General features: G+C 53.9%; 6 protein-coding genes across 6 annotated transcripts; 2 read left to right on the forward strand and 4 right to left on the reverse strand.

Moving 5' to 3' along the window:
- Positions 1–157: 157 nt before the first annotated feature.
- BDZ83DRAFT_716008 (lysosomal cystine transporter) lies at positions 158–1,074 on the forward strand (the record flags this gene model as incomplete). The annotated part of the gene is made up of 2 exons (XM_060511809.1): positions 158–311; positions 392–1,074. 2 exons carry the CDS (start codon positions 158–160, stop codon positions 1,072–1,074), a joined length of 837 nt encoding a protein of 278 aa, XP_060369887.1.
- Positions 1,075–1,721: 647 nt separating this feature from the next.
- On the reverse strand, positions 1,722–4,049 carry BDZ83DRAFT_647403 (mitochondrial carrier domain-containing protein; the record flags this gene model as incomplete). The annotated part of the gene is made up of 3 exons (XM_060510066.1): positions 1,722–2,456; positions 2,534–3,724; positions 3,861–4,049. 3 exons carry the CDS (start codon positions 4,047–4,049, stop codon positions 1,722–1,724), a joined length of 2,115 nt encoding a protein of 704 aa, XP_060369888.1.
- A 2,172-nt stretch (positions 4,050–6,221) lies between these two features.
- BDZ83DRAFT_603706 (fumarylacetoacetase) lies at positions 6,222–7,873 on the reverse strand. The gene is made up of 4 exons (XM_060507236.1): positions 7,600–7,873; positions 7,071–7,551; positions 6,938–7,018; positions 6,222–6,879 (listed from the first exon to the last, which is right to left on the reverse strand). Exons 1-4 carry the CDS (start codon positions 7,759–7,761, stop codon positions 6,401–6,403), a joined length of 1,203 nt encoding a protein of 400 aa, XP_060369889.1. The 5' UTR covers positions 7,762–7,873; the 3' UTR covers positions 6,222–6,400.
- Positions 7,874–7,940: 67 nt separating this feature from the next.
- BDZ83DRAFT_603712 (X-Pro dipeptidyl-peptidase C-terminal non-catalytic domain-containing protein) lies at positions 7,941–10,328 on the reverse strand. Its single transcript, XM_060507237.1, has 3 exons — positions 9,573–10,328; positions 8,254–9,508; positions 7,941–8,191 (listed from the first exon to the last, which is right to left on the reverse strand). Exons 1-3 carry the CDS (start codon positions 10,048–10,050, stop codon positions 8,101–8,103), a joined length of 1,824 nt encoding a protein of 607 aa, XP_060369890.1. The 5' UTR covers positions 10,051–10,328; the 3' UTR covers positions 7,941–8,100.
- A 350-nt stretch (positions 10,329–10,678) lies between these two features.
- BDZ83DRAFT_747858 (uncharacterized protein) lies at positions 10,679–11,127 on the reverse strand (the record flags this gene model as incomplete). The annotated part of the gene is made up of 2 exons (XM_060513518.1): positions 10,679–10,759; positions 10,837–11,127. The coding sequence occupies 2 exons, from the start codon at positions 11,125–11,127 to the stop codon at positions 10,679–10,681; spliced, it is 372 nt and encodes a 123-aa protein (XP_060369891.1).
- A 640-nt stretch (positions 11,128–11,767) lies between these two features.
- BDZ83DRAFT_747860 (Aldehyde/histidinol dehydrogenase) lies at positions 11,768–13,394 on the forward strand (the record flags this gene model as incomplete). The annotated part of the gene is made up of 4 exons (XM_060513519.1): positions 11,768–12,163; positions 12,226–12,734; positions 12,787–12,882; positions 12,932–13,394. The coding sequence occupies 4 exons, from the start codon at positions 11,768–11,770 to the stop codon at positions 13,392–13,394; spliced, it is 1,464 nt and encodes a 487-aa protein (XP_060369892.1).
- Between the last annotated feature and the right edge of the window lie 291 nt (positions 13,395–13,685).

Below are 13,685 nucleotides of genomic sequence, written 5' to 3' on the forward strand. Positions count from 1 at the left end.
GCATTCGAACCCAACGACTGGAGGTTTTGCTGGCTGAATACCTCGACGAAAGGTTTCGGCGAGAAGGGAACGCAAGAAGGCTCATAAAACAGGATTCGGTCGTCTCTCTAACTTCAGTAAACTCCGCTCAGCCTCGGTTTCAATATCTACAGTTGAAATGGCGTTCGAATTTCTCCCTTTCCTATCCGCCGTCTTTGGCTGGATTTACTTTCTCTGCTGGTCCGGCTCTTTCTACCCGCAGCCTCTCCTTAATTTCCACAGGAAGACCACAGCCGGCACAACGGTTGACTTTCCCTTGATCAACTGCCTAGGTAAGAAGAATCCAGAACACCACGTAGATCACAGGAGAAAACACTCTGCGGGTACAGCGCTGACACTCCGACTCCCGCAGGCTTCCTCGCCTACTTTGTCTCCAACGCCGCATTCTACTACTCCCCCGTCGTCCGCGCCCAGTATGCCGCGCGCAACCACGGCCTCACCCCGACAGTCGCCTTCAACGACATCACCTTCGCCGCCCACGCCCTCCTACTCTCCTGCATAACCACCTCGCAGTACGTCCCTAAGCTCTGGGGCTTCACCCCCGCCCCGGGCACGAACCCGAGCCGCTTCATCTCGGGCATCGCCTCGGGCTGCATCGTGGGCGTCGCCGTCGTCGGCCTCATCGTCGCGTCCGCCCCGGGCGACGGCGACCCCGTCACGAGCTGGTGCGCCCTCGACGTCGTCTACGCCGTGTCCTACGTCAAGCTCGTCATCACCCTCATCAAGTACACCCCGCAGGTCATTACAAACTACCGCAACAAGTCCACAAAGGGCTGGTCCATCTGGCAGATCCTGCTCGACTTCTCCGGCGGCCTCCTCTCTGTTGCGCAGCAGGCAATCGACTCGTACCTCCAGCGCGACTGGTCCGGCATCACCGGTAACCCTGTCAAATTCGCGCTGGGCAATGTTTCCATGGTGTACGACTTGGTCTTCATGACCCAGCATTATGTCTTGTACCGCGGCTCTGACGGCAAGGCCGACGAGAGGGATTCGCTTCTCCGTGCAGACGATGAGGAGCATCAAAGACTAGACTAGAAGCAGAGTAGACTCGTCGTATATGCACACATATGGCTTGGAATACACTTGAATTTTGATGCAGTACACCAGTATGAGAATGGAAACCTTGCAGATCTTCAAGCTCAATGCTTTGCTATCTTTGCTCAGACATCCAAGCCTGGCAGGTTGTCAGGTTGGCATTGTGACCACGTCTCAAGACATCTCAGTATGGACAAAAGCCGTTTGAAGACCTTCTAGATAGTCTAAGATGAAAATCTAGCAAATCTGAGAATTCTACCACTACGGTCTGTACCTTACACATTGTATCCATGACATGTGACTCTCTCGAGTCGAGACGTAAAACTGAAAAAGTATAAAATTGAGGAATTGCATCGAATCCCTTTGTATGCCTGCCCTTGAACGCCGTCGAGGGGATATGCAAATCTCTCAACCTCCATCTCTCTGCCGTAGTCGAAGAGAAGCCTCCCCTTCACGCAGCTTCTTCTTGAATGACTCGCTTTGAGAAAAAGGGTGTCGTCATCGCTGTCTTTGATTCATTCTTCTAGAACTTTTGTATTCCCCAGCCGTATATGCGATTTCTTCCCATTTGTGACTCTGGGGTTCTTTGTTTCTCATCCAGACAGGCACTGAGGCTCTCTCTGGCTATTCAAATCCGTTCCAAGCGCTCATGAAGAGGCGTTTCCGTTCGTCTGCATGAAGGCAGGAAGCTTCTTCCAACTCTCTTGGCTAGGGACCTTGACCTTTCCAAAGTCCTCATCAATATCCAAGATGATCTTGAGCGCGTTGCGGCTGCGGGCAAAGGGGCTAGTGTCGAGCTTCTCCTTCAGGGTAGAGATGGCATCGCCAACACCGGTGTGAACCTTGGAGCTCTCAGGCTTGCCGGGATAAGGGATGACGTTCTGCAGAACCTCGTAGGCGGCAAGAGTGAAACCGAACTGCGGGGAAGAACGGAAGATTCTGGCAGGGCCGCCCTTGAAGAAGGCGCGGAAGCCCTCCTCCTTCCAGATAGTCTTGGCAGCATGACGGAGACCAGTGTAGGTAGCCTCGCCCTTGCGAGCCTCGACCTGAAGGCGAGTCTTGATAACGTCGCACGGGGTGGTGAGGTAGGCAGCGGGCATACCAGCAATGGCACCAGCAGTAAGCAGCTGGACAACGCCCAACTTCTTTGTTGGAGACTCGCCAAAGAGATCCTTCTTCAAGTGGCTGTAGGTAGGGAAGTAGATGGCCGAGAAGGGAACATCACGCAACAGGCACGCGGAGGCACCCTTATAGAGACCAACGAGACCCAAGTTGCGCACAATCCACATAGCCGACCTCTTAGGGGCACCCTCGACAGTCTTGGCGACCTCACCCTGGACCTGTAGACGAATCTTAACAATCTCGAGGGGGTTCGTGAAGACCTGTGAAAAACGATATTAGCTTCTGTCACTCATTTTCATATTACACTACACTGCAGTGAAGGAGAAAGTCTACTTACGACTTGGCATGCACCAGCAGTACCACCAGCAAGGATTTCATGGCCAGTCCAGATCTTGCCCTCCTTGTTGGTGAAGTATGTACGCACAATGTCGTTCACCGTCAGCTTAATGGCCTTCTCTGGCGCAACACCAATAAGCTGGGGCACAACACCCGAGTAGAGGCCTCGGGGTCCCTCGTTTCTCCACACCTTCTGGAAGCAATCGATCGAGTTCTTATACAATCTTTCTCCTGGTCTGGCGCTTCTTTGGTTCTGGAGACGGGTCTTGACAAGGTCAATGGGGTAGACCATGAAAGCTCCGAAGGCACCTGCCAAACTACCGAGACCAAAGTTGTATGCGGATTCGAGGATCGACGCGAGAACAGCCTTGGAAGCTCCAGCGCCCTTGGCAAGAACCTGGGAAGCAGCATCGTCGGCCTCATAGGCAGCGTTTCTCCATGATGGGTCGAGGACCTTGGCAAAGTCGCCGAGGCCAAGGCGACCAGAGGGCTCGTCAAGGCTGGCGAAGTGGAAGAGAATGTCGGCTTCCATGGGGGTGAAGAGGGAGAAGCGAGTGATCTTGGCGGCCTGGTTAAGGAATTCTGTCCTTGTGATCTTGCCGTCGGAACTCTTGGCGCAAGCACGGCGCACGATGAGCTCAACCAGATCAATCTCCTTAATCATGTTCTGGAAGGCGCGAACGTTGGCATAGGAAACCTTGCTTCCGAGCGAGATGTTGCAAAGAGTTGACAGATTCTCGAGAAGGTGGTCAGAGAGCTTGTGCTTGGAAGTCTCGCGAATGATGCGCTCAAAGTCCTCGGGGTCAATGAATCCATCGCCATCCTTGTCGAATAGCTGGAAAGCCTGGCGGATGCGCTCGCCCTGCAGACCACGCAGCATCTGGGAGAATTGAGGGTAGTCCATGTGGTGGCGCTTCTTCTTGCTACCAATGTACAACTTGGCCCATTCGCACTCCCAGTCAAAGGGAATGCTGTCGGGGCCCTTGTTGAGCTCATAGAGCTTTCGGAAGTCCTCGTACTTGACATTGCCGGTTCTATCGACGTCGAAGAGGCGGAAGGCGATCTCGTACTCGGCATCGGGCTTGATCAGGAGGTTCTCAAAGGCGGCCCACTCGGAGAGGGTGATCTTGCCGGAACCCTTGCGGTCGGCGATGCCGAAGAGAATTCCGTACTGCTCCCGCTTGATTTTGTGCTGCGGCGTTGGGTTGTAGAGTCAGTAAAATGGATCGAGTGGTTCATCGGAGGGATATCGGAGCTGGGTTGTGCTCCCGCAGCAAAGACAAGTCGGAAGAGCACAAGGTGAGGTTAGAGTGAAAAATCGGACTTACGAAGTCTTCATCCTCGGGCGCAACAGCCTTGGTGAACTCGTCAGGGCCCATGTAGAGCTCTCCTGACGCCTCATCCTTGACAGCATTGGCAACGAATCTCGCCTTGGTCTGCGCAGACAGCTGGACGGGCTCCTCGGCGCCAAGGAGGCTCTCCTTGACAGCCTCCTTGACGGCAGCTGCTTTGCTCATCTTGGGCGACTATTGCAATTGAGCTTGTGTGGACGAGGGAAGGTTTATTGGAGTGCAAGCGCACAGAAGAAATGGTTCGAGAGCTGTCACTTCCTGGGCCCTGTGTAGGAGAAGAGGAGAAGGAGCGCTCGGTGAGGTGAGGTGACTGTGGCCCTCGAGTGGGTTGTGGGTTGAGTGGACCTGGATGCTCTTGCCGCTTGCGCGACGGAGTCTGGTGGCAGGTGCGAACGCGATGAGATTGGCCTTTAGCCGACGTGGGCCTAGCTGGAGATGGGGAAGGAGCCGTTGGCACTTGTGCTTCCCTCTCCAGTATTGGTCCTTGTTGGTCTTGCGGTATTATGCCCTGAATATTACAAGGGGGACAGATGGGAGTGGGCAGAGCAGACAAGGAGAAGAAGAAGGGGGAAGGAGCAAAGGGTAAAAGGCCAGGCCGGCAGAAGGGGGTCCAATCTGGGGAAGTTCGTCACACACACGAAGCAGGAAAAGGCTTTCTTGCTGCAGCCGGGAACTAGTGACAGTAGGTACTTTTTTCTTTTTTGGGTGTTGCACGCGGCATGAGGCAGAATGCAGAGAACCTTGGAATGGTTTGTAGGTCTCAGGCTGGGAGAGATGGACTGGACTTGGCTCCCTATGTACGGATACGGGTACCTTGGACAACCTGGCTAAGGTACGGAGTAATAGATGCACCATGGGTTTCTTATGACGGAGTCAGATGGATCGCATCAGGCCAGAGACATACAGGAAGAGACAGAGGTATCAGAGACAAGGCCAGAAACAGCGGGAGAACCTGAGTCAATTCCAAGGTTGGTGCCCGTTTTTCGGAATCGCCAGCCATCTGGCGTAATTTTTTTTCTTCCTTGCACGCGGGAGTCAGGAACACGCGCCGGATCATTGTTGACCCCTTTGAAACCCCCTACAGATTGGCCCGATAAGGACCCCGATAAGATACAGGCAGGGTTTATCGCCGATTGTGTCCCGGGAGCAAGGTAGGGAACCCTTGGCTGATGGAGGACAGCGCCATCGAACATACAACTGCCACATGCACATGCAGACACTGGACCAGCTGGGACGCACATGTGCACCATTTGTGCTGCACCGTCCGCGCGCTTGCTCAAGCTCGCTCTCGGGGTTCTGACCGCCTCGGCCACGCCTGTCGTAGCTGCCGCCGTCCCGAGTATGCACTCTCTGCAGAGCTGTAGCCTCGAACTCGGTCCAATCTTTCCTTTCTTTTCCTACCTCCTTCTATTCTCCTGGCCTGTATTCCCGATCAATAGTCACAGGTGCTCGAGCCAATCATGAAGTTATTGTTCTCATGTTCTCCTCAACCTTCACTTACACAGCGAAGCACGTTTGAAGCTGTTCACATATCCCTTACGCGAGGTATGCAGTCATGTGTAGAGACAGCTGCGGTTTGCGCAAATGACCACGATTGGACCATCTGATTGCTCCAAAAGGTTTTTAATCTGCCTTTCACTCCCACATGAAATCGGACGCGACCGGGACATTTGACACAAGTGACGGGGACCAGGATACGAGAGCCAACGAGCCCGTTCCTCCGATTGCCATCGATTCGTGCGCATAAACCTCGGACAAGTGGATCCCGGACCCGCTCCGAACTTGCCGACAGCCAGACAGAAGTCCAAGAAGTTGCTGAATCTTGGAATCAACCACGACGGGACTTGCGTTTATTAAACGCACAGTCAGTGAAGTGGCTGTCAAAAGGTGGACCTTTGGGGTAAGACTTACCTATTCAATCCATTTAGGCACTATCGTTTTTTTTTTTCCCTCCTGCCGCGGTCCTCTTGACGCATGGCAATTCTCCGTCTATTGGTACAGCGCGGACCGCGGTAGGTCTATGCGCCTCCAATCCATCCCCAAAGACTCCAATAAAACGTGGGGGGACTTTGGGGGAAATCCCCTTATTAGCCTGGGTAAGATCTGGAGGCTATGCATAGACAACACGGTAGCGTAGGTATGGCCTAGGCCAAGAGAAGGCTCCTTTACAGTGAGGTTGCACGGAAACCCAATGCCGAAGGCTCGGAGCAGTTCAGTTCGTTGACTTCCCGTTCTCCGAGCCGCTCAAATCTACTGCCGCAGTTTCACTTCGATACACGCGCACCAACGGAGCAATTTGTAAGGTAGATGCCTAGGCTTTACCCTTTCAGACTGTAAGCCGACGTCAGTCCTCCATGGAAGAGACCTCGAGGCGAGGCTATCTGCTGCATAATAGTGAATCAAGCCTGGAGCTCCCAAGGATCCCAGCTCCCCTCGCCCTATCCGTACTCCATCCAGCCCTGCCTTACTCGTTCGAGTTCCGAGACTCCTCGTTCTTGCCAATGACCATTGTCGCCTCACAAATGGACCTGTGCTGTTCCAAACGGCCGAGCGGCCCCGATGAACCCCACGCAGTCACCAAACCCCACGCCATCCCCAGCTTGCCCGCTGATGCGCACGCCGTCTCCGTCCTGCAAATACGTCCTGTCTTGACCAGTGGACGTCTTCCAACCGACCTTGCCGCCCTTGGTCATCTCTAGCAGACACCCGTGCTCGTCATCCCCAGCTCCCGACACCGTCCCCGTCGCCAGAATATCGCCAGTGTTGAGATTACATCCATTGATTGTTTGCTGGGCCACTAGGTCGCGGAACGTCCAGTACATCCAGCTGAGCTGCGCGTTACACACCGTCGTAGCCCCGTCGCCGGTTACCACTTCAGCCTTCAAGGCGATGTTGTAACTCGATTTCTCCTTGTTGTCCAACAAGTATGGCTTCGAGGGTATATCCTTCGGAGGAGATGGTGTTGCAAAAGGCTCGAGTGCATCGAGTGTGATCACTTCAACGAAGTTAGCAAGCATTCTTTTAATCTCGAGACAGAGTAACGTCTGACTTACCCCACGGACTAATCGACGTCCCGAATGACTTGCCATTCATTGGTCCCAGCGGACTCATCTCAAATCCTTGGATATCGCGAGCTTTCTTCCATTAGCATCACTTGGACATTGACCAAGAGAATTTGGGACTCACCACTCCAATCGTTCAGCAGAACGAGGCCAAAGATGTGCTCGTCGGCATCTGTCACGGCCACGCGGTCTCCAAGCTGCGTCGGCTTCCCGATAATGCAAGCCACCTCGAGCTCGTAATCGAGTGCTCTGGAGGGACCAAAACCAATACTGTTCCCGTCACGATATTGCCCGTACGGCCGCGTGATATTCGTCCCCGAAAGTACAATCGAAGAAGGCCGTCCACTGTAGCCGATAGGGAAATATGGTGCTGCGGGTGGCATGGAGGCCTTGCCCACGACTGCCTCTGACGCATTCAAGAGATGTTCTTTGGAGCACGAGAAATCGGTGAAGCCGTCTACTTTGATTGGCAAGTGTAGCTGAACCTCGGCGATCGGTACGCCATGTTTAGACAGTGTCGATTCGTCACATAGGGTTTGTTGAATGTTCTTTCGGAAGATCCCGAGTTCGGTCTTCCCTACTGCCGCCAGGGCATTGAGGGTCGGCTTTGAGGCTGTCAGTATTCGCAAGTGAGTAGGGACAAATGGCCAGACCTGGGACAAAGCGGACTTGAGATCCGCGAGATTTGTGAGATTTAGGTCGGAAAGGAATACGACCGAGTCCCCTACTCTTGTGACTACGCCTTTTGCATGGTTCGCGTCACTGGCGATTCCGTACGGAATGTTTGCAAGGGAGAAATGCTCGGAGAAACTCATGCTGGCAGAGAAATTGATATCAATGATTGGCTTTGTGAGGTTTTCTTGGGCTATGGAAAGGTTCTGCTTGTATCGCAGCAGGCTGCATTCCTTTTACAGGTGCACGATGAAGCTCTTGGAGCTCAAATGTTTGTTTGCTAAGGTAGTTACCACCAACCTCAGCGCCCCCGCTCTCCCCCACCCCCACCGGCCCCGGATTTTAACCCCGGCCCACCAAGGTACGTAGGAGTCTCGGATTAGAGACTCGGAGCCCAGAACCCAATTTGCAAGCTCGGCACAGCTGATGATAGAGAGTGAGACGCATCGGTATTATCAATCTGCAGCTGGCTACAATTCACTCTACTTCTGGGGAATCACGGGTAAAGTGACGTAGTTCTCAAGGCCTTGGCCGAAATGAATATTGTTCAGTCCAGCGAATTTGGATGCAGGCCTGAAGAGAGAGGCTGTTAGTCTACAATCCTCAGGGGGGGAATTGAGCCAATTTGAACTTACCGGTCAACTTCTGAGCAGTGCTGGAATATTCCGCTGCCCTGGGTATCGCCGCTGCTAATCTCGAAGACGATCTTCCCGCCCTTGTCGACAACGACGTTTGTCGGCCAGACCTCGACGTCTACGCCGTAGACCTCTCCAGCCTTGACTGGCAGGACGTCTGTGGAAAGGTACTCTCTATGCGGCAACCAGGACTTGTGCTTGGGGCTCTCGTCGTGCACCTTGCGGTTGCTCACTCTCAGCCAGCCCTTGACTAGCGGCACTGGGTCGCCAGCTGTTCCGGTGTAAAAGACTTCTTGGCCCGATGGGTCAATGTGACGCAGAGTCACAAACAGGTCGATGTCGGTTTCATTTCCTGAGTTGTCTGGCGTAACCGAAACGTTTAGGTGGGCTGTGACGTGGCCTGTAATCTCCGTTTCTTGCTCAAAGGAAGCGGACGTGAAGGAGACGACTTGAGGGTTCTCCAGTGAACCCAAAGCCTTGTACGACACAGTCTTGGAATCCTGACCGGAGCCACTTGTCGTCAGACCAAGGTCAGGCGTCAGATAGAAGTTGGTGTACTCTGTGCGCGGAATTGGCCAGGCTGTCTCTTCTCGCTTAGGATACGCCTTCTCCTTCTCAGCGTCATTGAAACCGACGTTGCCCTTTCGCAGAGTGAGCGTCACGGGAGGCACCTTGCCAGGCGTGCTCCAGCCGACTCTATCTTCACCCTTCAAGAATGCATCGAGGAAACTCTTCTGCAGCTCTACCTCCTCAGGGTAGTAAAAGGGGAGATCGTGACGGCCAGTGATGAAGCGCAAGTACTTGAGCTGGGAGCCTGCTCCGAGGTAACCCTGTACGTTGCCTCTCAGGTGAAGAAGGATACCACCCCAGTTGGCGACGCTCAGCACAGGGACCTCAATATCCTCGAGCTTGTATTCTTTGCTTGAGTAGTAGTCGTCGTCGCGAAAGCGGTTGGCTTCGTTGTCCTTTGTCTGATCTTGGCGGTTGGCTACCAGGACGTCTTCTGGTAGGTCACCCTCGATGGTGTCCTCCTGACCTCTGGCCCCAGGACCATCCGGAGGGAAATCCAGCTTAGATCTATCTTTCCTGCCATATTGATTGACCAGTACCTGGCGATTCCACCAGAAGCCGATAAACTTGTTGGAGTGGATGCCGCCGTGACGGCAGCGGTCGCGGTAGTAGTCGGACATACCTTCCCAGGGGATGATAGCCGCGAGACCCTTGGGTCGCCGAGCGGCAACGCGCCATTGGGAACCTGGGAATGGTAGGTGAGTAAATGGTCTCGGCAAAGGATATGTATGAGAAGAGGAACAACGCACCAGCGTAATACGAGATACCCAACAGACCGACCTTGCCGTTAGACCAGGGCTGATCTGCTGCCCACTCGACAACGTCAAAGAAGCACTCGCTCGTGCCGCGGCTCATGGTATCCAACAGTCCTGGGCTCTGGCCCAGCCCTCGCTCGTCGGCTCGAACGATAGCATAGCCTTGACTCGTCCAGAAGACCGGATCGGGCGTCTCCCAGGCCGAGTATTTCGATCTCTGGTCTGGGGCAACCTCGCTAAAAGACTTGGGGTAGAACTTGGCATAGGGGATATCTTTGCCATACGGTCCGTAGGTCACCAGCACAGGGTAGCGTGCGGCCTTGTCCGAAGTGAGCGGGAGGTAGACGTTCGCCCGGATGGGGAGCGGCGATTCCTTGAGCGGGATGGAGACGTTCTTCATGAAGGTGAGGCCATTCTCCTGGTCCTCGGTGACCTCTAGCAGGTCTTTGATGGGAGGGGTCTTGACGGACATGGTGACTAAAGCTCAATGGTTACCTCAATGTCTCAGGTTGGGGGTTACTGGCGTTCAGTGGAAGCAGTCCTCAAGTCTTGGAGGGGCGTTCCTTGGTTTTATTGCGACGGGGTGGGCGGGACTGGGCAGTTGAGCTCTTTCACCGACGATGGGTTGGATGTAGCGGATGATGCAAGATGCTTCAATGATCGGACCCTCCTCCACACATCAACCTACTTCGGGTGGTACTCTCTGCCTCTACTCCTCATCGCAGCCGCCGCCGCCGCCGCCTCCGTGTATGGCGTTTGTTGCGCACGGGCGGAACGGTGGGGGAGGGGCTGACCCCAACGAGCGGAGCTGGCACGGTGTTGTTTCTGCCTCGTCTCGGTACGGACTATTCGTATTATGATCCCAAGGTAAATGAGATGATACTCGTCGCAAATGCCAGATTTCTTGCCCAAGGCCACCACACCATAGAGTCAGCTAAAGGAGAAATTTCGACTTGAGCTCTTCGAGATTTATGATAGGTTGCAGGCATCGAGATAGATAGTTGTCATTGAGAATGTTGTACGAATACAGAGAAGACGCCATCCGCCACCATCATGCCTCTTAGGCCACACTACTCACTAAGAATCTCACACCCAGCGCATCAAAACTCACCACCGACCTTGAACCTGAAAATATCCTTATTCACTCTTCCGCCCGTCGCCCTCCAGAGCCAGTTGGTTACCTGATGAACTCATGTCAGCATGCTCACCTTCACCCATTTTGCATGCGCTGCGAATGACGAGTGCGCATTCCACTCACCCCTTGAAGCCAACACCCATTCAACATGACAAACACAAAGGCCGACTCAATGCCATTTGATCCCCATGGCCTGTCTGCTATATCCATATTCGTGTTCGCCGGCCTGTATGGAGGGACCTGGCGATGCTGGTCGTACCACCCGGGCGGGTTCACTGCTACTGGCGATGGAGCATCCGCATTGCCTCTCGCGAAGGCTTCTTCGACGCCGCCAGTGAGACGAATCTGGTAATCGTGGAGGTAATCTCGTTGGATTGTCGTCGTGACGGGGTTTTCTGTGACAGTTGCCGACATGATGACCTTGCTTATTGTATTTGCGTATGTGAGTGGTGGTATGATGAACAGTCGAATTCTATCGAAACTTAGACGACTTCAACAAGAAGTGGTAGAGATGGCCTTTGAGAATTGGAGATGCCTTTCTCGGAAATTCGACACGTCGAGGCAGGGCACCGCTTCAATATGCCGACCGTCAACCCGTCCATCCCCGCGGACCCGCGCCACCCGATCAACCTTGAACCTGCGGATACGTCTGCGTCGGAAGTGCGGAGAGAACCAATGAGACCTGTGGCAAGCATCGGTTTGGGGGCTGCCGTCTACCAGATCCTAGTCAAACCGCAAGCAACGAAGGTCGAGAAACGACTAGCACCCCTGTCCTCCACATTCCGCCCCTCCAACAAGCCGGGGCCTAGCTCAAACGAAGGTTACGGTCTGCGGACAGATGTTTGAGCTTGCCGAGTTCATCGGATCTGCCCACGAGTCCGATATGAGCTTGTGTACTACGAGCTCAGGTCATGTAGATAGCACGGTCGCGCTTCATATCGTATCGTTATTCCATCATTGCACCTTCAGGTCTTCGCTGTAATCGAGTCGCTCTATCCTCCGCTTGTCAACGAGCGCTTGTTCTCTCTTCGATCTCCTACAACACGTCGCCGCAATGAATCCTGCGGTAGAGAAGTTGCTCGTGACGCTCGTCGACGGGCGCGCTGAAGTCATTCGCTTCCGCCAGGATAACCTCATCAGCCTCCACAACGAGCTGCGCCAAGAATCCGCGGCCCTGACTGCCGCTCAGGAGAAGGACACCGGCGCATCAAAGACAGAGATCGAGGCCGAGCACTTCCTCGCGCTGGAAGCTGTACGCCAATTCTACGAGTCCCTCAACTTCTCCAAGGAGATCGAGGCTGAGTACCTGGTTGCTCATGGCAAGGACAACACGAGCAGAAGGACCGGTGCCGGGCTGGTGATCATTCGGCCGACCACCTACACCAGGCTCTTCTCTGTCCTAAGTCCACTTGCTGCGGCCCTGGCTGCCGGCTCTGTTGTTGTTCTTGAGGTACGCCTGATCATTCGAAACAGTGGTTCATCTGTATTAGAAGCTGACAGGAAGACCTACAGCTCGAAGACACATTGTCGCAGCTAGATTCCGTCCTCCGCAACGTCCTTACGCGCGCCCTCAATCAGAATGCCTTCTGCATCACCAAGAAGATTACGGACGAATCACTTCTGTCACAGGCAATTCTAGTAGACCAAACCAACACAGCGACACCGAACGCTAGTCGCGCAAACCATCTCATTTCCGCCAATGGCGCTCGTGCCGTTGCTATAGTTGATCGAACAGCTGACATAAAGGCCGCTGCCAAAGCCATCACGGCGGCGCGCTTCAGCTTCGGCGGCCAGTCACCCTACGCGCCAGACTTAGTCCTCGTCAATGAGTTCGTGAAGAAGGAGTTCTTTGAGGCGTGTTCGAAGTATGCCTCGCTCGCATTTGCTCGTGAGACTACAGTAAAGCGTGCGAGTGACAGCGCCAGCGACGAAACGAGGAAGGCAGTGCAGGAGGCCGAGGACAAGAGACTTGCCTCGAGCTTTGGGTCCAAGGACTTCAAGCTGGTTGACATACAAGACAAGTAAGTTAGGATCTCACTCGGTTGCAATTGACAAAGATGCTGATTCGTTCAGGAATGCTTCCCTCTTGGACATCAAGATTAGTGGGCGCTTCCTGCCTATCACGACCTCTTCTGGTCTTGTAGACTCTATCTACACTCACGAATTCGAGTGAGTTGAAACTCATCAACGACATCAATATTTTCGCTAATTTGGCTAGGAACCCTCTCTTAGCCGCCTACCTCTTTGCCAGCCCTGATGCAGCAAAGTACCTCTCCCAATTCCTCCCCGCCCATGTCTCCGTCATCAACCAGATTCCATCCAACCTCCTCCTTGGCCCGGCAGCACCGCTCTCCCATGAAGCAGCCTTTGAATTCCGCTACAGTAGAGAAATGTTCTCCGTAGCCCGGCCGCAGTTCGTCGAGAAGCCCGCCGGCGCGCTCGCGAAACTAGAGCAGCTGCTTACCAGCTCCGGCGCCATCACTGCCCAGAATCTTCATGCCCTAGCCGTAGCACCGCTGCGCCCGACAAACCAACCAGGCAATAGCAGACTAGGCTTCTTCGAGCAGGGGTTCGTACTGGGTGCCAGTCTGATCATGAGCGTTGTGCTTCCGAGTCTTGCATACGGCACATGGATTGGCGGAAGACGGGTATTCGATTATGCGCTGAAGCTCAGGGGTTGAACCATAGTCCTACGCTGAAGGACAGTCGTAAATCTCGAATTGTATCATATCATATCATATACCTCAAGTTTACATGCATTCTACTCGATTACTGTCAATCTTCTCCACAATATTCTTCTTGGCACATATCATCGGTGGTCCACAGACCATGCTACTCGCAACACCAGGCTATCGTGTTGAATCAACTCATTCCCGAACTCACCGCTTAGTAATTCACGACAAATACGATTAGAGAAACAATCAAGTGACATTGAGGAATTCAAAATCGGAAGCCAGACTGAGGTTAAACCC

The sequence above is a fragment of the Colletotrichum acutatum genome (genome assembly GCF_030867785.1).
Source record: "Colletotrichum acutatum strain CBS 112980 chromosome Unknown BDZ83scaffold_9, whole genome shotgun sequence".
Lineage (NCBI taxonomy): Eukaryota > Fungi > Ascomycota > Sordariomycetes > Glomerellales > Glomerellaceae > Colletotrichum > Colletotrichum acutatum.